Raw genomic sequence first — 23,158 nt, forward strand, 5'->3', positions numbered from 1 at the left:
TGTTTGTAGAATGTACCATTCCATGTGAAGTAAGTGTTGGTAAGGCAATGCCTCACCAAAGTTGGTGAGGAATTGCCAGCTGCTGGCAATTATCTCCACTTTCCATGACAACATGAAAGGAACAATACAGCACAACGGCACCACCTCAGAGGAATGTCCCATACTCAGCGGTGTAAAGCAGGGGTGCGTGCTTGCCCCAACACTGTTTGGCATATTTTTCTCACTTATGCTCACACATGCCTTTGGGAAAGCAGAAGAGGGAGTCTTTCTCCATACAAGACCTGATGGCAAACTCTTCAACCTTGGCCGTCTCAGATCCAAAACCAAAGTCCGCAAAGTCCTCATCAGATAACTCCTATTCGCTGATGATGCGCGCTGACAGCTCACACAGAACAAGGTCTGCAGACATTCATCGACCACCTTGCCAATGCCTGCAACAACTTTGGCCTGACAATCAGTCTGAAAAAGACCAATGTCATAGGCCAGGATGTCCGAGACACCCCTTCCATAAACATTGGCAGCTACACCCTGGAAGCCATTCAGGATTTCACTTACTTGAGTTCCACCATCACCTGCAATTTGTCCCTTGTCACAGAGATTGACAAGCGCATTGGGAAGGCGTCTACAGCTATGTTCAAGTTGACCAAAAGAGTGTGGGGGAACAAATCCCTAACGCTCAACACCAAAGTACAGGTGCACCGGGCCTGCGTCCATAGCACCCTCCTCTATGGGTCTGAGTCCTGGGCAACATACGCCCATCAAGAACATCAGCTAAACACATTCCCCCTCCGATGTCTCAGGTGCATCCTCGGTATCAGATGGCAAGATCACATTCCCAACACCTCAGTCCTCAACTTGGCCAACATTCCCAGCATGTACTCTCTACTCAGTCATAGGCGCCTGAGATGGCTTGGACACGTGTGCCGCATGCAGGATGGCAGAATACCCAAGGATGTATTGTACGGTGAGCTGGCATCAGGCATACGGGCCACTGGTTGCCCAGTCCTGCGCTTCAAAAGATGTTTGTAAACGGGACATGAAGAACTGCGACATCAACCCAAATGACTGGGAGAAAACTGCCGGGGAACGGCTCAGCTGGCAACAGGCTGTGAAAACAGGCCTCATGAGAGGCGAGGAGAAAATACACACTGCTTGGCAGACCAAGAGGGAGCGACGTAAAGAAGAAGCATTAAATATCTCTGGAGCTTATATTCTTGGTTCTTTCGGTAAATTCATGTAGAAGGGAAACAATACAATAATAAAAATATAAAACAATAAAATTCTAACGACGTATCGACTGCAACACAAGCAATCATCATCAGATGTGAAAACTACAGCAAGAAATTTTGAAAAAAGTGGCGTTTTTTTTAACGTTAGCACCACGGAGAGCGATTTGGCAGTAATTCAGATGGACGAGTCCATCTATGTTCGGAAAAGAGGAGGGGGGAGACGAAAAGAATGGATGCGGTCTGAAAGCCACCGTAAGCGTAAACAATCAATTTAGACCCGAAATGGTTTATCAAATCCTTCCAATGATTGCTAATCCAGAATCCATCTTCTCTGTTGAAATTGTCTCTGTGATTGTATATGTGGATAGCCTCATGAACGAATCACTCATGGTAGCCAGATGGCTTGCAGAGAACCTCTGTCTTCGAGAAGTCAATGTCATGTGAGCCTACTGAATTATAACAGTGATCTGCCACGGCCGAGGTGTTGGTCCTACCGTGTTTTAGGTCTGCTTTGTGTTCACGAATGCGGTCCGAGACATGGCGTTTGGTTTATCCAATGTAACTATTACCAAAGACGCAACTTAGTTTGTAGATGCCAGGGTACTGTATGTCCGGAATCACATCTTTTACAGACGGAACCAGATCACGGATTTTATGCAATGTGTTGAATCGGACCTGGATCTTGCGTTTATTCAAGATTTTGGAGATCTTTTTTGTGATCCTCGCAATGTAGGGTAAAGTGATGGTTTTGAATGGCTCCTCAAGAGGGTCCTTCTTTAAAGTTGGAGTGATAGCTTTGCGGATTGTGTAGTCAGAGCCTTAAGAGCATGGTGTACGTGCTTGAGTTCACTGGCAATGTGTTCCTGGTCGGAGATGCATTGGGCATCTCCGACCAGGAACAGTACAAAATTCTACTCACCTGGTATCGACAATCAAGGGTATTTCCCTGTCCCCAGACGACCTGCTTGTCAGTTTTGATGTAGTTTCCTTATTCACCTAAGTTCCTGTACCTGACACCATCGCAATCATTGAAGACTTGGTTGATCAAGGACTAAACACTGAGGTACACGCCCCCCCCCCTGGTGAGACACTGCTTAACCAATACATACTTCACTTGGAATGGAACTTTCTACAAACAAACTGAGGGCATCCCAATGGGCTCCCCCCTATCTCCGGTTGTAGCCAACATTTTCATGAAGAAATTTGAGACTATCCACATATACAAACACAGAGGCAATTTCAACCGAGAAGATGGATTCTGGATTAGCAATCATTGGAAGGATTTGATAAACCATTTCGGGTCTTAATTGATTGTTCACGCTTACGGTGGCTTTCAGACCGCATCCATTCTTTTCGTCTCCCCCCTCCTCTTTTCCGAACATAGATGGGCTCGTCCATCTGAATTACTGCCAAATCGCTCTCCGTGGTGCTATTAAAAAAACGCCACTTTTTTCAAATTTTCTTGCTGTGGTTTTCACACCTGATGATGATTGCTTGTGTTGCAGTCGAAAAGTTGTGAGAATTTTATTGTTTTATATTTTTATTATTCTATTGTTTCCCTTCTACGTGATTTTACCGAAAGAACCAATAATATGAATCACTGCAGTCACGAAAGCTTTAAATCAAAAATCTCTGGAGCTGCCACCGCATTCACTTGCAATTGCTGTGGCAAGGATTGCCACTCAACGATTGGCCTACTAAGTCATTCTAGGTGCTGCAAACCCTACAGCTGACCTCGTAAAGTGCAAAACAATTGTCTCTCGAGACACACAGGCCTATGATAGCAGCAGCAAAATGTTCAGGAGATAAACGCCAAGAGGACTTTAATGAGAGAGTTCATGCTATTTTTCTATTCCGCTATTCAAGAAGCGCAGACAATAGTGGTTTATTATGGTCAATAGTTTGGATGTGTTGGATATATGCCTTTTCCAAAATTGAGATAAACAATAATATTTGCCGTTATATATAGCATATAATGCATAAAACACACAAACCCAAAAACACGCAAACACAGATGGAAATCGTAAAAAGGCCATAAATGTATAGAATAATAAACTCCAAGAGAGGGCAGAGAGGTTATCTGCGAAATCTCCAGACTGCCACGGAAGGACGGTGAAAAAGGGTATCTGTTTTCTCTCACTCAAGGGTTGGACAGAGAGAGAAAGAGATCCCGGCCGCCTTTGTCTCTCCCCGCAGCACGAGAAAATTTTTTAACACCCTAGTGAGGAATGGCTTGTTACAAAGAGGGTCGCCCCCTCCGCCCCCCAGGATCGTATAACGCAGATGGCTTGTGGAATGCCACACACACGCACGTACACACACACACACAGGCCACGCCCCCCCCCACCCTTTCACTGCGCAGAGCGGATAATTTTTTTTAATATAACGGTCCAACCATCATTTCAAAAGTTCAGTCAAAACAGATCAAGAGTTCCGGAAGTTCGACAAGACACGAGCAGTCGCAGCGAACGGCTGGCTCCAAGGAGCGCGAGCCTCGCTGAGTAGCGAGGATCGCTGAGTCGTGATGTATCAATGAAAGTGAGTTCAGGGCAAGGAACGAAGTATCACTCGAAACTTTATTCCTACATCAAGGGCCAGCTTTCAGAAAAGCGTGGCCAGCGCCGCCAAGCAAGAGCGTGCAGCAATCATCCAGCAGTGCAGCCGGCTGTCAGCGAATCAGCGCTGAGAGCGCTCGAGCATCTCTACAGAGAGAGCGCGTGCGACTTGGCTCATCCAGCAGCGGAAAAGCAGAGCGTCCAGCGCAAACAAACAAAAGAGTCAACGAACCAGCGGCCAAGCGTTGTGCCGACTCAGCTACTACAGCAGTGAAGAAAGCCTGCTGCTGCCAACGAATCAGCTGAGAGCGCTCGGGCATCTCAACAGAAAGAGCGTGCAGCAGCCATCCAGCAGCGGAAAAGCTTGGCCAGCTGCCAACAAAGTGTCAGCATCTCCACAGAGAGAGCGCATGCGACTTGGCTCATCCAGCAACGGAAAGAGCCTGACCAGCAAGAGTGTCAGCGCCAGCGCGCGCCACTGTTCGGGCCACCAGCGCCACCACTGCGCGCCACTTCAGAGCGCGCCACCAGCGCCAGCAGTGGCGCCACCATGGCGCGCCACTGTTCGCGCCACCGCGCGCCGAGAGCGTTCGAGCAGCACCAGGAGAGGGCAGCGTGCCCGCACTCAACACCCATCATCGCGCGACGACGGCGAGCGTCGTGTCGACTCTTCCAGCCAGCTGTGGACAGAAACTGTGGCAGCCGCGTTCGTATGCCCCCCCCCCCTCTCTCACACTCTCACCCTCACACCCCCCCACCGCTCTGCCGGGAACAAACACATTTTTGATACAAGGGATGTCCAACCTTGGTGTCTGTTTTACGCAAAGAATTAACGCCAGGAGATCAACAACGCTCACGCATTAACACATACAAGAAGACTCATGATAAGTGCGTCAACTATTAGCTGATAAAGGAAAACGTTGTTGCCATCGAGTTACGTGAATACAGTCACTTGGGAGTAATTGAGTCGTTCGTTTTTAATTGCATAATCTTGCTGATGTATCCATGAATGAACATGACGAATCAATGAACGCATATTTGTGCCTTTAGGAATAATAATGGTTTGAGTGTCTTTTCATATGAACAGCGTTGCATAATAATCAATCGTCCTACTGGTTAACAACGTGACAAGAATTTGCATTAAGGGTCGCGTATGATCAATGACCGAGTGCCGTGTTGTGTAACAATTCAAGTATACAAATTTGCATATGATAGAGTAGAGGTTTTGGTAGAATAGTTCTGCATGTTTTAATCCCTCTCTCAACAACCGATTAATTGCGTTACGCGTCGGGAATTAACCACAGGTGCCGTTATTGAAGTGAAACAACGCAATCGTGATAGTTACCGTGTTAATGCTGTGTTGAATTCCGAGATTGAGAGTTCCCATATTATCCAAAAATTAAAGTTTAGCTAGAAAATTAAATTGATTAAAGCAGAAGAGTTGTGTGTGATTCGTTATGAAATTCCGCATAAGAATTGTTCTGCGATTGAGATCTGAACCTTGGTGGACCTATCATAAGCACACTAACACACATAATCAATAAATGTTAAAGCGGGAATAATCGTATCCTTATTGATAATACGGAGTTAAACAACGGAGCCGAGTTGACTCCCTTATTCATGCTCACAACACCTGCATAACCGCATACGATTAATTGAATTGCTCCAATTGATAACCAACCTTCGTCACCGAGGCTGGGCCCGATTATCATAACGAGCTGCATTATCATAACCACGCCCACTCGCATAAATTCATACGATTATATCTCGAATTAGCATAATTTATATGCACAATTACACAAATTAACATAATTTCGGACAAATTATGCAAATTTCAAATTTCATTTAATTTTCATTATTTTCATCAAAATTTCATAACCCACATATTCAACAACAGATTGCATGGCCACAATGGCACACTGTGGCTTGTTTTTAATTTTCCAATCATGAAGGCAATGTGCGCATCCACCTGTGGATGTTCCGATGCAGTCGATGGTTATAGACAATGTTCTTAGAGAAGTAAAGTCAAAGCCAGGAGGTGTGATGAATGTTTATAGGTCTTGAATGAGGTGTTTATTCTGGAAATTCGCCTCTGTTCGCCAGTGTTCTTCCGGATCTGGCTGAGAGTCAATGACGGTGACGGGACAAACCGCAGGATGGGGGATCCGGGGCATGCGTTGGCAGCGAGGAGATACTGTCGAGGTCTTTATTGATGGGTAGGAGGTTGTTGTTGGTAATGTAAAACTAAAACGTTTAAACTCCTTTGCAGTCTGCATCTCTCCGGAGAGGCGGCTGTCGAGGATGGCGTTTGCAGTCATTGAGACGAGGTGTCATGTTGGCGGTGGATGATGGCCTCCGCGATAGCTGGAGTGAGGGAGATGTCGCACAGATCGAGGTATGGGGTCCTGCATAGATCAGAATGAAAGCTCTGGGTAAATGAGAGCTACGAGGTTTATCACTCTCTTGTACTGTCAGGGAAATGTCAGAGTTTAAACTAAACTATTTTTCTTTTACCAGGTAAGGCCCACTGAGCTATATAGTTATTTTCAGAAGCGACCTGGCCATCACATTTGATAGCTTAACGAAGTGGCTCATAATGTGGAAATGTACTCCAAACGCACGTTGATTTTAAACGTGGAAGGAAACAAATCCACGCGACCACGGGGAGAGAGACACGCAAACTCCAAATATACAGCAAGTGTCAGGGTCGAGATCGAACTCACGACCTGCAGTATACCGAGCGAGGTAGTTAACATCTCCTAGCCACTGTGGCGCCCAAATATTGTAAGTCCACTGTAGTCTGCGCTCATTCGATGGAGGAACAACAAAACTCTACGAACTCTCTTCCCGGAGCCTTTTCGTGGCGAGCAGACCTCGAACATTTACATTTAGCTCCTGAACGTACAGGTTCAGGATTGCCATACACAATTGTTTTTTTTGTTGTAACTTCCTGACCCCGTGCCCCTACTGGACATCTTGCGACATAGAGCTGCGTATATAATCGGATTCCTCCTCGACTTTAAATACAACATTTGGTATTTGCTTTCTCTGAACTCTGCCTCCGAAGTTTGGCGGAAACTCCTCTGTGTTGGCATCGTCTCCGCGCCTCCCACGTGCCTCCTTCCCTCCCGTCACGGCTACCGGCAGCGGCCGAGCGAGCGGTTGAAGCTGTGTGCGCGTCTCACACTCCCCCAGGGCAGTACCGACAACAGCACCAGCAGTACTGACAGTACTCGTGGCGGCGCAGGTGACAACTTCACTGGCTACCGTCGTCACTGAGCGATGGTGAACATCGGACTGGCTCGAGTGGACGACTCCGTCGCAGAAAGGCACCCGGTAAGGGCCAAACTGATGCGCGCCGGGCGGGAAGTCCCTATACCCCTGCCTGCAGGGCTGCGAACGGCTCAGGGAGGTGCATGGATATAGCGACTTCCCGCCCACTGCCGCGGTCGTAGTATTTGTTGTTTCGTAGTAATAATAACAATTAATACCACTGCTAGGACCGTTCGTTGGTTATTCGCTGCGTTGTTGGTTCTCCGTGAGCCTCTGGCGTTCGTTTACAGTCGTACACACGAGCAGTGATCACCCCGAGTTCGTAGCGCAGCGCGCTAACTGCTCACATTTCCACTCACCCGCACTAACACTCACTCACCTCACTTCCACTCACTCACCCTCACTAACACTCACTCACCGGCACTTCCACTCACTCACCCTCACTAACACTCACTCACCGGCACTTCCACTCACTCACTCACCTCACTTCCACTCACTCACTCACCCTCACTAACACTCGCTCACCGGCACTTCCACTCACTCACCTCACCTCACTTCCACTCACTCACCGGCACTTCCACTCACTCACTCACTTCCACTCACTCACCGGCACTTCCACTCACTCACCGGCACTAACACTCACTCACGCTCACTTCCACTCACTCACCCGCACTTCCACTCACTCACCCTCACTTCCACTCACTCATCCGCACTAACACTCACTCACGCTCACTTCCACTCACTCACCGGCACTTCCACTCACTCACCGGCACTAACACTCACTCACCCGCACTAACACTCACTCACCCGCACTAACACTCACTCACGCTCACTTCCACTCACTCACCCGCACTAACACTCACTCACCCTCACTTCCACCCACTCACCCTCACTTCCACTCACTCACCCGCACTAACACTCACTCACCCTCACTTCCACTCACTCACTTACTCACCCGCACTTCCACTCACTCATCCTCACCTCCACTCACTCACCCGCACTAACACTCACTCACCCGCACTAACACTCACTCACTCACCCTCACTTCCACTCACTCACCCTCACTTCCACTCACTCACCCTCACTTCCACTCACTCACTCACTCACCCTCACTTCCACTCACTCACCCTCACTTCCACTCACTCACCCTCACTTCCACTCACTCACTCACCTTCACTTCCACTCACTCACCCTCACTTCCACTCACTCACTCACTCACCCGCACTTCCACTCACTCACTCGCTCACCCTCACTTCCACTCACTCACCCGCACTAACACTCACTCACCCGCACTTCCATTCACTCACTCACCCTCACTTCCATTCACTCACTCACCCTCACTTCCACTCACTCACTCACATTCACTTCCACTCACTCACCCTCACTTCCACTCACTCACTCACCCGCACTTCCACTCACTCACTCGCTCACCCTCACTTCCACTCACTCACCCGCACTAACACTCAGTCACCCGCACTTCCACTCACTCACTCACCCTCACTTCCACTCACTCACCCGCACTAACACTCACTCACCCGCACTTCCATTCACTCACTCACTCACCCTCACTTCCACTCACTCACGCTCACTTCCACTCACTCACTCATCCTCACTTCCACTCATTCACCCGCACTTCCACTCACTCACTCATCCTCACTTCCACTCACTCACCCGCACTAACACTCACTCACTCACCCTCACTTCCACTCACTCACTCACTCACCCGCACTTCCACTCACTCACCCGCACTAACACTCACTCACTCACCCGCACTTACAATCACTCACCCACACTTCCACTCACTCACCCTCACTTCCACTCACTCACCCGCACTAACACTCACTCACTCACCTGCACTTCCACTTACTCACCCTCACTTCCACTCACTCACCCTCACTTCCACTCACTCACTCACCCTCACTTCCACTCACTCACTCACCCGCACTTCTACTCACTTACTCATCCTCACTTCCACTCACTCACCCGCACTAACACTCACTCACCCTCACTTCCACTCACCCGCACTTCCACTCACTCACCCGCACTAACACTCACTCACTCATCCTAACTTCCACTCACTCACCCGCACTAACACTCACTCACCCGCACTAACACTCACTCACTCTCACGTCCACTCACTCACTCACCCTCACTTCCACTCACTCACCCGCACTTCCACTCACTCACTCACTCACCCGCACTTCCACTCACTCACCCTCACGTCCACTCACTCACTCACTCACCCTCACTTCCACTCACTCACCCTCACTTCCACTCACTCACTCACCCTCACTTCCACTCACTCACTCACTCACCCGCACTTCCACTCACTCACTCACTCACCCGCACTTCCACTCACTCACTCACTCACCCGCACTTCCACTCACTCACCCTCACTTCCACTCACTCACCCGCACTAACACTCACTCACTCACCCTCACTTCCACTCACTCACTCACCCTCACTTCCACTCACTCACCCCCACTTCCACTCACCCCCACTCCCACTCACCCTCACTCCCACTCACCCTCACTCCCACTCACTCGCACTTTCACTCACCCCCACTTGCACTCCCCCCACTTCTACTCACCCCCACTTGCACTCCCCCCACTTGCACTCCCCCCACTTCCACTCCCCCCACTTCCACTCACCCCCACTTGCACTCACCCCCACTTGCACTCACCCCCACTTGCACTCCCCCCACTTGCACTCACCCCCACTTGCACTCCCCCCACTTCCAATCACCCCCACTTCCACTCACCCCGACTTCCACTCACCGACTTCCACTCGCCCAGATTTCTCTTCCTGCTTTTCCACTTGTACGGCTCCACTCTGGAATTCCCTGCCATCTCGTTTCCCAAGCTGTTATGTTTTTCAATAAAAAAAGCACTAACACTCACTCACGCTCACTTCCACTCACTCACCCGCACTTCCACTCACTCACTCACCTGCACTTCCACTTACTCACCCTCACTTCCACTCACTCACCCTCACTTCCACTCACTCACTCACTCACCATCACTTCCACTCACTCACTCACCCGCACTTCCACTCACTTACTCATCCTCACTTCCACTCACTCACCCGCACTAACACTCACTCACCCTCACTTCCACTCACTCACTTACTCACCCGCACTTCCACTCACTCACCCGCACTAACACTCACTCATCCTCACTTCAACTCACTCACCCGCACTAACACTCACTCACTCACCCGCACTTCCACTCACTCACTCACCCGCACTAACACTCACTCACTCTCACGTCCACTCACTCACCCTCACTTCCACTCACTCACTCACCCTCACTTCCACTCACTCACTCACCCTCACTTCCACTCACTCACCCTCACTTCCACTCACTCACTCACCCTCACTTTCACTCACTCACTCACCCTCACTTCCACTCACTCACTCACTCACCCCCATTTCCACTCACTCCCACTCACCCTCACTCCCACTCACCCTCACTCCCACTCACCCTCACTCCCACTCACCCGCACTTCCACTCACCCCCACTTGCACTCCCCCCACTTCTACTCACCCCCACTTGCACTCCCCCCACTTGCACTCACCCCCACTTGCACTCCCCCCACTTGCACTCACCCCCACTTGCACTCCCCCCACTTCCAATCACCCCCACTTCCACTCACCCCCACTTCCACTCACCCCGACTTCCACTCGCCCAGATTTCTCTTCCTGCTTCTCCACTTGTACGGCTCCACTCTGGAATTCCCTGCCATCTCGTTTCCCAAGCTGTTATGTTTTTCAATAAAAAAAAGCCACCTGAACGCGTAATAAAATTTAAACCTTGATCCTGCCGTTTGTTGGTGGCTAATTTATGTTTTGGGCCTATGCTCAGCAACTGTTTTAAAACTAGAACTGGCAGCTCAGGGCTCCCATCCCCGGATTATCCACCAATCCCTGGGTTAAAGCGGTCCAACATCAACAAAGCATAGCACGTGTGGGAAGTGATGACTCATGCTGAGAATGTCTCTCTGCTCTACAGCAGAACTACGCAGAGTGTGAGTGTGCTTTATTAACCCAAGCAAGACACTACTGGTTCAAGCAAGCCTGACTCTGCTGATGAGACAATGCATGTTGAAACCGGTCCAGAGTTTGCTTCAATTGAACCTATGCTCATTTATTTGTCCACTCCCAAATGATCGTGAGGCCAATGGGATGTGTGAACAAATATTCAAATAAATTGTGTTGGTTTGGCAAAGGAGCCGCGTTGTTCACTTATGCATTTGCTCCTTTGCTTGAGGGAACTGGATCGCAGAAGGGGAGAGAGCCCGCACCTCCGATTAGCACGGTTGGCTACGTACGGTGCGAAATAAGTTCAACATACATACCTACACAGCTACTGCATAATGCTGTGAACATGAGAATAAATGCACTGAGTTCAAATGTAGAATGAGAGGTAGTAAGAACTATTAAAAGTATGTTAAGTATCTTAAAACGAGCAATCGGAGGGGATCGTTATTGATAGCCCTAAATTATGGAAATTTTACCTTCCCTTGGCAGGAATTAGTTTAGCCATTGAGCCGGGCGTCGTGTGATCCAACGCTTTGGAGGCAAAGGTTGGTGGATCGCACAGATGTGTGAAGTCACTGAGCTGCGAGGTGGCCAGAAGCTGCCAGTACAGAAAGTGGGTTCATGAACTGGTCTGTGAGAAGATTTTAGTCTTATCCCCTCATATACCTGGTGGATTTTCTCCAGGGTTTTCAGTTTCATCCACACATAATGCTCCTTACGATGGAATTGGCCAAATATCCCAATGCAGAGCCTCTTGTAATCTAGACGAAAAAGCGTTATTGGTCGTAGGATGAATCTCCTAAACAAGCTTCAAGATAGTTGGTTGTGATTGTCTTCGGATAAACTTTTTTGAGGCCATACATGTTTAATGTGTCATAACTCATCAAAACCAGCATTGTCCTATTGGACAGTAGACACACGATCTCCAAGACCTACCCTAACCGTCTCCCATCATGTGGCCTCGTTTTTCCTTCAGTCTCCAGACTCCCAAGTCTGCCTCGGCTATCAGCCCCCCCCCCCCATCCAGGATGCACCATGTTCCACCCAGCGCCTTATCAAATCTATAGCACTTATCAGCCACGTCCTCCAGCGTGCAAGCACGGTGTTGTTATTTCCCGCGTCTCTTATTAGCACGGTTGGCTACGTACGGCGCAAAAGAAGTTCAACATACGCACGTACATTTATACGACTACAATGCAGTTCTTAACCTTGTCATCACTTTTGTTATCATTGTTATTGGACCCAGGGTCTGCAGTCATACTCTGCCTGCACCTCGTTCGCACTGATGAAAGGGACCGCGGTGCTTGTGCTGGGTAAGGCCCCACGTCTCAACAATGGGTTCGCCATGTGGCCCATCTCTTTACCTGGAGCTAATTTACACAGTCGTTTTGGGACACTTCCAGTACAGATATTTTATATAGTGGCAATTACATTATAGAATGTCTATGCTTCTCGAGAAAGGGATGGGGAACAATTGGCCTGACTCACCTAATATGTGTTTGGCTCTTCAGGAAATAAAGCCAGGGCCAATGCCCCAAAACTTGACCTGCTATATATTATTTGAAAGCCACAGTGTTATTGATGAACGTGTTGAGTTTTTTTTTATTTGTGCTTTGTGCACCAAAGAATTTGTGAAGAATAATAAGTTAGATTGGGTAGGCCACTGAGAGACAGAAAGAGTAGCACACGGATCGTAGAACAAACACAAATGAGAGATGTCATTTTAACTAATGCTGTACATAAGTGTGCTTGGGCAGGACACGCTCGAGAAGGCATGGCCGGTGGTTGACGCGTGATGGTTCAATGCCAGCCGAGTGAGAGAACACACCCGACAGGATGTTCAACGTGGAGATGGAGTGATGAAATTCGCTCTTGTTCAGGTGCCAGAAGGATCGTTACATCGCAGGACCATAACAGATGGTCATGGGTTGGGGAGGCCCTCACCCAGCAGTTGATCAATCATAGCTGATTAAATTAGCTTGAGGTTTATTCTTTGAAAAAGGCAGATATGCCATGGATTTATTAAGGATGCTCAACTCAACTACATTGTTTCAATAGGAATTACAGTGGTCCATCAGTTAACAATATTAATTGGTTCCACGAAAACCATCGTTAATTGAAATTATTGTTGATTGAATATCGGAAATACATGTTAAAGGCTTAATTTCTTCCAAGACGATCAAAAGTTGACCTTTTTCACCCTAAAAACATGGTTTATAATATTTAAACACGCAATTTTAATAAATAAACGTTATAAGAATAAATAGAAAACATGGATACATCATGAATAAATAAAGCATAACAAGGTGCATAAATAGAGCGTAGAAAGATGGCTTACCTTCGGCTAAGAAGATGGGTGGCTTAGGTCTACTGAGTCCACTTAGGAGTGCTCTGATTGGCCGAAATTGGCATTTGCGTGATATTGTAAACATCGTTAATCAAAAATGTAGAGTTAATACAAACAATGGGACCCTATGGAAGACAGATCGTTAATCAATGGCATCGTAAACCGAGAGACCACTGTATTATTTCCTGACTTAAAGCTTTCGTGACTGCAGGAATTCATATTCTTTGGGTCTTTCGGTAAAGCCACGTAGATAGAAAAAATAATAAAAATAATAACAATATATCGACGTTTTGATCGCAACACAAGCAATCGTCATCACTTGCTGACGTCATATCCTGAAGACGATTGCTTGTGTTGCGATCGAAACGTCATGATATTGTTATTTTTTTATATCTACGTGGCTTTACCGAAAGACCCAAAGAACACTATTATTATTTTATATTTTACAGGGATTTGTGTTGCACCTTCTCACGCGACTTTTATAAAGTGAGGAACTCTTTCAAAAAACGATTTCGAGCCTCTTTAAGAGCACATAATACGGTCCATTTCAGAAATTCCCTTCACACACACGAGCCATTGGCCACTGCAGGAAGCTTAAAGTCCCGACGTAGGATTGTGGAAAGTTACGTTTTATTAGCAGCAACACGTAAAGAATACGCTACAAAACCGGTAACCGGTTTGCCGCACATATAAAGATGTCTCCGTCTCCATCAATAACCATAACTGGACTTTTAGTTGATCGGCAGGTCGCGTGTGGTGGGGTAAAGTGTTGGTACGCACACCGCTTTCCAACACGGCTCGTCAGTGTGGAAGAGTAGGCCAAGTACCCTCTCAAGCTCCCTCTAGTGGAGGCCCTTGCAGCAGCGGCGTAAGCTATTGTATGGCTGCAATTTAACCTTTTATTTACCCACATTATTTATCCCTAGTCCTGCCGCTGTACCGTTTGTATATTCGCACGTGTCATTCATCGCATTACGAATATTCCGCTGGATTAAATTTCCAGTTACTGACCTTCAGAATTGGTAACTGATTCTGAAAACGGTTACCAGGTATTGTTTGACAATCCCAACTGTCTCGTACTTACGCTATGGCCAGAGTGCTGACCGCAAGGATATTTTGCACACAAAAGTGGCGGAAATCCATTGCTTAGTTCATGCTTGGTTTGTGCCCATTACAGAAGGAAGTTGGGATTGTGGTCTTGGATGTGTAGACCTAATGGTCTAATTTCTTTGTTGTGATAACTTATTTTGTTGTTTGTTTCTTTTGGTGCCATTTATTCATTTGTTTATTCATTTTAGAATTTGCTTGGTAGTAGTAGGGTTTTCATTTGCTTGGTCGCGGCTGTATATGAGATTTTGTCCTGATATATAATTTATGTACAGCATTATGGGATGCTATTTGCATGAATGACACTCTCTAAAATGTAAGTATTATTTAAGACCGAAACTGGAGGATTTCACCATAACTCTGACTGTCGCCTGATGAGACTGGTTGTAATTACCATCAAAACGTCGTAGTTGAATTGTAAATGTTGTGGGTTTACTCTTCAACACACCGGTGTGCTGAACTAGTAACGAATTGGCATGTTTTGTTTACGTGACAAACCTTACTAATTGGCTGTGTCAGGTGGTTGCGGGTTTAACGACACATTTATATTTACGCGACATAACCCAAAATACCTCTTATGGATAATATTTGTCGTGAAAGCCTGCTACGTGTTAAACTGAAAGCATTATTATTGTTACGTGTAGGCACCACGGGGATGCTTTTTCTCCAGAGCCTGCTGAAAAAGCGCCTGCCCTACGGCTTCCAGTGGAACATCTTAACTTCCGTGTGTATGTGACACACAGCCACTGCATTCTTCATCACAGCACACAGCACGGCCATGCGTCGGGCTATGTTATAGCACAGCATTGTAACAAGATGGAACTACAACTGCACCGGAGTAGGGTGCTTCACATTTTTCCACCTTTTTCCACCTTTTCAGCCCTTACCTTCTCACCCCCATAACCACATTAGACATCTTCTTTGGTTCTTTCGGTAAAGTCACGTAGAATGAGAATAAAATAAAATAAATAACACAATAAAATTCTCACGACGTTTTGGCCACAACACAAGTGGCCTTCTTCAGGTGAAAGGAACAGACCTGTCGGGACGACAGAGCTTCAATGAACGTTGTTAAGATTCGTAGCGTCTTTTAAGCTGGTTAGAGAAGTGAGGCACCTTGACAAAGGGGTTTACATATAAAAACAGGAGAATTTAGCATTGAAATAGCTGAGTGATTAGCTTGTGACTGGTCATAGAAATAGCTATGTTAAAGTCAAAGCCTACACATCCACAGAGGCACCTAGTACAAATCAAACCGGATAATTTAGCATTGAAATAACTGAGTGATTAGCTTGTGACTGGTCATAGAAATAGCTATGTTAAAGTCAAAGCCTACACATCCACAGAGGCACCTAGTACAAATCAAACAGGAGAATTTAGCATTGAAATAGCTGAGTGATTAGCTTGTGACTGGTTACAGAAATGGCTATGTTAAAGTGAAAGCCTACACATCCACAGAGGCACCTAGTATGAATCAAACAGGAGAATTTAGCATTGAAATAGCTGAGTGATTAGCTTGTGACTGGTCACAGAAATGGAAACTCCTGATTTTGTACCTTTGCCCACTGACAAAGAAATGATCAGTCTATAATTTTAATGGTAGGTTTATTTAAACAGTGAGAGACAGAATAACAACAAAAAAATCCAGAAAAACGCATGTCAAAAATGTTATAAATTTATTTGCATTTTAATGAGGGAAATAAGTATTTGACCCCCTCTCAATCGGAAAGATATCTGGCTCCCAGGTGTCTTTTATACAGGTAATGAGCTGAGATTAGGAGCACACTCTTAAAGGGAGTGCTCCTAATCTCAGCTTGTTACCTGTATAAAAGACACCTGTCCACAGAAGCAATCAATAAATCAGATTCCAAACTCTCCACCATGGCCAAGACCAAAGAGCTCTCCAAGGATGTCAGGGAAAGGATTGTAGACCTACACAAGGCTGGAATGGGCTACAAGACCATTGCCAAGCAGCTTGGTGAGAAGGTAACAACAGTTGGTGTGATTATTCGCAAATGGAAGAAACACAAAAGAACTGTCAATCTCCCTCGGCCTGGGGCTCCATGCAAAATCTCACCTTGTGGAGTTGCAATGATCATGAGAACGGTGAGGAATCAGCCCAGAACTACACGGGAGGATCTTGTCAATGATCTCAAGGCAGCTGGGACCATAGTCACCCATAAAACAATTGGTAACACACTACGCCGTGAAGGACTGAAATCCTGCAGCGCCCGCAAGGTCCCCTTGCTCAAGAAAGCACATATACATGCCCGTCTGAAGTTTGCCAATGAACATCTGAATGATTCAGAGGACAACTGGGTGAAAGTGTTGTGGTCAGATGAGACCAAAATGGAGCTCTTTGGCATCAACTCAACTCGCTGTGTTTGGAGGAGGAGGAATGCTGCCTATGACCCCAAGAACACCATCCCCACCGTCAAACATGGAGGTGGAAACATTATGCTTTGGGGGTGTTTTTCTGCTAAGGGGACAGGACAACTTCACCGCATCAAAGGGACGATGGACGGGGCCATGTACCGTCAAATCTTGGGTGAGAACCTCCTTCCCTCAGCCAGGGCATTGAAAATGGGTCGTGGATGGGTATTCCAGCATGACAATGACCCAAAACACACGGCCAAGGCAACAAAGGAGTGGCTCAAGAAGAAGCACATTAAGGTCCTGGAGTGGCCTAGCCAGTCTCCATACCTTAATCTCATAGAAAATCTGTGGAGGGAGCTGAAGGTTCGAGTTGCCAAACGTCAGCCTCGAAACCTTAATGACTTGTAGAAGATCTGCAAAGAGAAGTGGGATCAAATCCCTCCTGAGATGTGTGCAAACCTAGTGGCCAACTCCAAGAAACGTCTGACCTCTGTGATTGCCAATAAGGGTTTTGCCACCAAGTACTAAGTCATGTTTTGCAGAGGGGTCAAATACTTTTTTCCCTCATTAAAATGCAAATCAATTTAAAACATTTTTGACATGCGTTTTTCTGAATTTTTATTGTTGTTATTCTGTCTCTCACTGTTCAAATAAACCTACCATTAAAATTCTAGACTGATCATTTCTTCGTCAGTGGACAAACGTACAAAATCAGCAGGGGATCAAATACTTTTTTCCCTCACTGTAGTGTCTATAATTAGCACTGTTAACTAACCTAGTGTACCAACCTCCACCCCCCGCCTCTCGGCTTCACTGTCCCGCATGCCGTCATGTGACAGCGCCCGTCCCCATGGCCATCCCTCTTGTGGCAGCGCCCATCCCCGTGGCCACCCCTCTCATGACAGCACCCGTCCTGCGACCGCCCTTCTTGTCGGTGCCCGTCCCCGTGTCCTTGCGTCAGCGCCCATCCCCGTGGCCGCCCCTCTCCACGCCCAGCGCCCACCGCCGCTTTTCTCACTCCAGCGCATACCCTCGCTCACTGTCCACCATTGCTGTTCATACTACCTCCCCTCCATTCATTATTGCCCTTCCTTTTAAGCCTGCACCTTTAAACGGGGGGTTGTTTCACGGGGCTATTCGATACTGCAAAAAAACTAAAACCCATTTGTCAATATCATTGTGGTCTTGAAAGGTACAATAGGCGACGTTTCAGGCATTGGCCCTCCTTCATAGTACATAGAGAGGCCAGAGTGTGGAGTATAGTTGGAGACTGCACTTTGCACCACAGTGCCTAAATGAATACAAAAAATTGTCATGACCTTTTAAATTGGCATGTGAATAGTTACCTAAGGAGTATTGAGTAACAGACAGACCCTTGAATAATAAACATGTGTTACTACTAAATAAACTAATATATTGGAAGTAAAATCAAATGTTGCTGGCATATTGCACTGTGGGAAGGCTTGTTCTGGTGAGCACAAAGCAAGCAATTCAGCTGTCCTACATTCCTGAGGCCGAGAAGTCTAAGAAAATTAAATGTGAGGTACATATATATGAAACTAAAGTAAATCAAATGTAACTAAAAAGGCATACTGTTTGTCTAGCGCCGAATAATAAAGCTGTGTTTTAGGTGAAGGTGAGGGCGTTCATTCAGTCCTGTGCTGAACGGTGTAATTCTTTTACTTCAGTAATTTGAGGCCCTAAAAACTAGTAGTTTATTTTAAACAATGTTAAGTGTATGCATGGGTAGATTTGACTCGTGTTAAAAGTCTGTTTGGTAATTTGAACCTCTACAACAGCTGGGAGGTTGAATTGAGCGAGTGATACAGAGGCAGAACATGCGTGTCGTGCGTTGACCTCACATCTGGTTCTGGAATTGGTCCCAGCTCTGTGTGGCTCTGAGTCTGTGGCCCAGTGTGGCACTAAGCACGTGGCTCTAAGCATGTGCTTGGAAGCGTAGTTTGAGAAGGAAGCCCAAGGACCATGGTCTGGGATTAAAATGCTCTCACCACACTGCCTGAATAGCCCTAGTGGGTCCAATGGGTTTGGGGTCGAGCCCTGCGCCATGGCAATGACCGCTCTCCGTCATGTTTCCGTGCCTCGTGCAGTGGTCAGCTCGGCCGTCAGTTACAGCATCACCCGCAGGGAGGTGGGAAAGTGTGGAGAAAACTGGATTCGCTTTGAGAAGGGAGAGCTGCCACAAGATCTGACAAATGGTAACGGCGATGATCATAGCACATTTATAATCACTGCTTTTGTTCATGCTGCAGAGACTGTACCGGATTGTCTGCTTATTTATTAAATTGCGGTTCTCCGCAATGCCGTTAATGATATTTTGTACTACTAGTAGTATTGTTGGAAACCTGTGTTTTTTCCCATGCATCTTGATTATCTCAGTATATAGAACGAGCGGCCTCGGTTTGGGGAGGGGGTGTAAGGCGCGATACGGGGAATGTTGAGAACCGATGAGATGTTGCCAAAAGGATGCAGCAGCAGCAACGACAGCGTGAAACGTTTGTAATTCACCGTTTTGCGCCATTTCCTCCGTCCCCTCGGTATGTTTCTCCCTCAGCCGTGGGGCGGCCGGAGGGAGCGTCCCCGTCCGCGGGTTCTGAACATGAGACGGCCACCGGACGCACCAAGTACGGCGACGTCCTCGAGTAGGAAGTGTCTGGGTGCTGACACAGCTGGGGAGGGTGGAGGGGATGGCGACGGCCATGGGAAGAGGAAGAGTTCGTCACCAGGAACGAAGCTGCGAGTGGCGCGCCCGGAGAATTTAATATCGTGCAGCATCGGGAAGGAACTTCAAACGTTCGTGCTTAAAGACCCTGAAATAAAAACTAAAATAATGACATACCTGTCAACCCCTTATCAGTGCTACCTTATTACAGACCAATTCAGATCTTATTGGTCACTCCGTGCCCTTATAAATCTCAACGTTCATCCTACAAAGTCCCATAAAAAGGGAGAAAGACATTTTTTTTGCCCGTATTGAAACGGCTGTACGCCGTATAGACCTGAAAACTCAATTTCCTTGTACATTAATACGGGTAAACCATATACTTTGACAGGTATGTAATGAGGTTTTTTGTTGTTGGAAATTGTCTTTTTTATTGCTGTACTACTGCACCACCAGTTTTTTTGTTGATGCACGACTGCACCACCAGTTTAAAATAAATAAAAACTCAGGAAAAACCTAAACAAGTCTACAGAGCTCCTTCCTCTAGTATGGGTTTTGCACCGAATTGTTGGGCGTTTGTACACAGGGGAAGACAGAAGAGTAGAAACGCCATGGATGAGAAAACACCCACGCAATCGCCACATACACATCAGCACATCGCTTGCTACCATCATTCCAACCAATTGCATCGTTGTTGCATCAAGTATAGCTTAATCACGGCTATTTGCGTGTTGGTTTCAAGTTTGGGGACGAACAAAGGTATGATTTAAACACTGTAACACTCTTGAGTGGTGTACCATCCCCTTCATGGCAATGTATGTATTTTACCATGAAAAAATACCTGAAATTGACAGCACTTGACAGCACTTAGCACCACTGTGCTGCTCTGCATTGAACAGTAAATGTGCCCATACCGTCGTAACACATACCGTATTCTTGTGCAGAGAAATTGAGTTTTCAGCTACATACGGCATACAGCCGTTTTAATATGGGCAGAAAATGTATGTTTATTTGTGTTTCTCTCTTGTGATGGGACTTTGTAGGATGAACGTTGAGATTTATAAGGGCACGGGGTGACCAATAAGGTCTGAATTGGTCTATAATGAGGTAGGAACTGATAAGGGGTTATGAGAACATTCGATACATATGTAGTGGGTTCAACTGAGTCGCAGACATAGACTTCGGAGGCAGCGCATTTATTTAGTTCCAACACATGGGGTAACTTCCCCTTAACAGAATAATAACTTTGGGTGGTGACCACCCGGCTAACTACACTAGTTACCACGTAACTGTTACTATGGACCTGGGACCAACAGCATCTGCCAGGGTCCACGTACTGGAAGATTCGTAGAACGGAGATCGTAGACAAAGGGTTATTTTCCCAGGATGAACAATCCCGGTCCCTCTCGGGACTCGGCTTATATTCTCTGTGCCGTGGCCAGCTCCACCCTTAGCCACGTCCACCTTCCAGAACCATTGGGAAGGACCTGGGTCCCAATCACGTGACCCCCCTAGCCCCCTATTGGGGGCCCCTCTGTCATCTTAACCGGTCACGTGTCCTCCCGGGTCAACCAGAGTGCCATGGCCTCACACGACCTTCCCCTTTGGTCGGCACCCACACACCGTGTCCTATAGGGCCGTCACTGCACCCACAGCATGGTGACATCCAGCGATGTCACTACACATGTAGTGTGTTATATGGAGGCACACACTGGAGTTGGAGGCAATACGTTTATTAAACGACCCAACAGGGCTAACTACATAAACGTTTAGGTGATAACTACACGGTTAACTAGACCAGAACGGGGTAACTACATAACCGGGTCAGTCAGTAACACACTGCCTGACCCACGATGCTGAGCGTAACATCGAAGACCGAGGACTGAGGATCGAAGATACGTTGCATCAACAGGTTCCATTCCAAAAGAGAGCCCAGAACCCTCTCGGGACTGCCCCTTTACGCTCCTGAGCGTGGCCTGGCTCCGCTCTCGGCCACGCCCCCTTCTAGATCCTACAAGACGGCTCTGGCCCATATCACGTGTCCCTCAAGCCCCCTTTTCGACCCCCTTGCTACCCTGCCCCGGCCACATGCCCTCTTGGTTCACACAGAGTATCACGTCATCACTTGCTCTCTCTCCGACCCTCACCAGAACTATGCCCCCTAGGGCCCACTTCCATGCCATATCCACTCTGGTGCCAGAGAGAGACTCAAGACGTACATTTCCACTCTTGTGACAGTAGCTGGCGCTAAGCACCATATTGACTCCATATAAGTCACTATACAGTTGAAAATGTTACTGACATACGACATAAGTTCAGAACAAAGAAGAAATAATTCGCTACCCCCCTTGCCGAACATTCTGCCACAAAAATCCGCAGAGACGTGCAAACTGAAAGTGAATTTATGTGTTTTCTTGCCAAAAAAAACCCTACACATCAACCATATCTGTCAGCCCATATGGTTTACCCCGTATTCTTGTACAGGGAAATTAGAGTTTTCAGGTCCATATGGTGTACAGCCGTTTCAATACGGGAAAAACAAATCTATGTTTTGTGTCTTGCCTTGTGATGGGACTTTGTAGGATTCTCTTTGAGATTTATAAGGGCAAGGGGTTACCAATAAGGTCTGAATTGGTCTGTCATAAGGTAGGCACTGATCTGGTATGGTAATAATCCGCATCGATGTGGGGGGGGGTACCTCCAGTCGGCGGCGCTACGCACAGGCTCAGAGACTCATACCTGTCAAGCACATCCAGTCAGGCCAACAACACAGACACTTCCTGGCGGACCACGAATTTCAGAGGAGTGTTAAATTTCGTGTTCAACCTTTGGATTGCACATACCAGCGTAGATAGAATGAAAAATACGAGGTACACGGTCAGTAGAAATACATATACAAGTCCACCAAGAGGTAAGGAGGGACGAAAGACGGACAGGGAGGCAGAGAGAGAGGGGGGGTCGGAGGGATGAACAGAAGCTTAAATAGGAAATACGGTTGGAGGGGGGGAGGGGCCAGAGCGAGAGCGGCAGCTCAAAAACGCACATCTTACACGTACAAAACGGCAGCTCAAAAAAGGACCACCTCTTGTAAATACAAAACGGCAGCTCAAAAAAATGACCACCTCTTGTAAATACAAAACGGCAGCTCAAAAAAGGACCACCTCTTGTAAATACAAAACGGCAGCTCAAAAAATGACCACCTCTTGTAAATACAAAACGGCAGCTCAAAAAAGGGCACATCTTACACATAATTACAACAGTAACTTCCCCGTAGAAGTGTGATAATAAAGTATTACAGCTTTCGTGACTGCATAAAATTACTCATTGTTTTTTTCGGTAAAGTCTACATACATGACTTGCAGTCACGAAAGCTTTAAATCTAGGTGTGCTATACACCTATGTATCTCTATGGGTATATATGGATCTGTATATAATACCTGTCAAGAACTAAGCAGTGCCGACCTTATTGCAGACCAATTCAGACCTTATTGGTCACCCCGTGCCCTTATAAATATCAACGTTCATCCTACAAATCCTGTATTGAAACGGCTA

General features: G+C 47.0%; 1 protein-coding gene and 1 long non-coding RNA gene across 3 annotated transcripts; one reads left to right on the forward strand and one right to left on the reverse strand.

Moving 5' to 3' along the window:
* Window positions 1-4,684: 4,684 nt before the first annotated feature.
* On the reverse strand, window positions 4,685-19,582 carry LOC116953272 (uncharacterized). The gene is made up of 2 exons (XR_004404569.2): window positions 19,453-19,582; window positions 4,685-6,189 (listed from the first exon to the last, which is right to left on the reverse strand). It is a non-coding gene; the product is annotated as an uncharacterized LOC116953272 (long non-coding RNA).
* TMEM141 (transmembrane protein 141) lies at window positions 6,670-20,130 on the forward strand. 2 transcript variants are annotated; one of them, XM_032973327.2, is made up of 5 exons: window positions 6,806-7,120; window positions 12,343-12,409; window positions 15,195-15,278; window positions 19,035-19,142; window positions 19,499-20,130. In XM_032973327.2, the coding sequence occupies exons 1-5, from the start codon at window positions 7,067-7,069 to the stop codon at window positions 19,588-19,590; spliced, it is 405 nt and encodes a 134-aa protein (XP_032829218.1). In that variant the 5' UTR covers window positions 6,806-7,066; the 3' UTR covers window positions 19,591-20,130. The 2 variants fall into 2 exon arrangements, with proteins under 2 accessions (XP_032829219.1, XP_032829218.1); XM_032973328.2 differs by lacking the exon at window positions 15,195-15,278 and having other exon boundaries at window positions 6,670-7,120.
* Window positions 20,131-23,158: the final 3,028 nt, after the last annotated feature.

This window comes from Petromyzon marinus, chromosome 50 (genome assembly GCF_048934315.1).
Source record: "Petromyzon marinus isolate PM22_M1 ecotype Great Lakes invasive population chromosome 50, UKy_Petmar_22M1.pri1.0, whole genome shotgun sequence".
Classification (NCBI taxonomy): Eukaryota; Metazoa; Chordata; class Hyperoartia; order Petromyzontiformes; family Petromyzontidae; genus Petromyzon; species Petromyzon marinus.

Coding starts and splice junctions, on each gene's coding strand:
- TMEM141 (XM_032973327.2), top strand. CDS start 7,067: ATGGTGAACATCGGACTGGCTCGAGTGGACGACTCCGTCGCAGAAAGG. Junction 12,410..15,194: donor GACCGCGGTGCTTGTGCTGG/GTAAGGCCCCAC, acceptor TGTTACGTGTAG/GCACCACGGGGATGCTTTTT. Junction 19,143..19,498: donor GCCACAAGATCTGACAAATG/GTAACGGCGATG, acceptor TTTCTCCCTCAG/CCGTGGGGCGGCCGGAGGGA.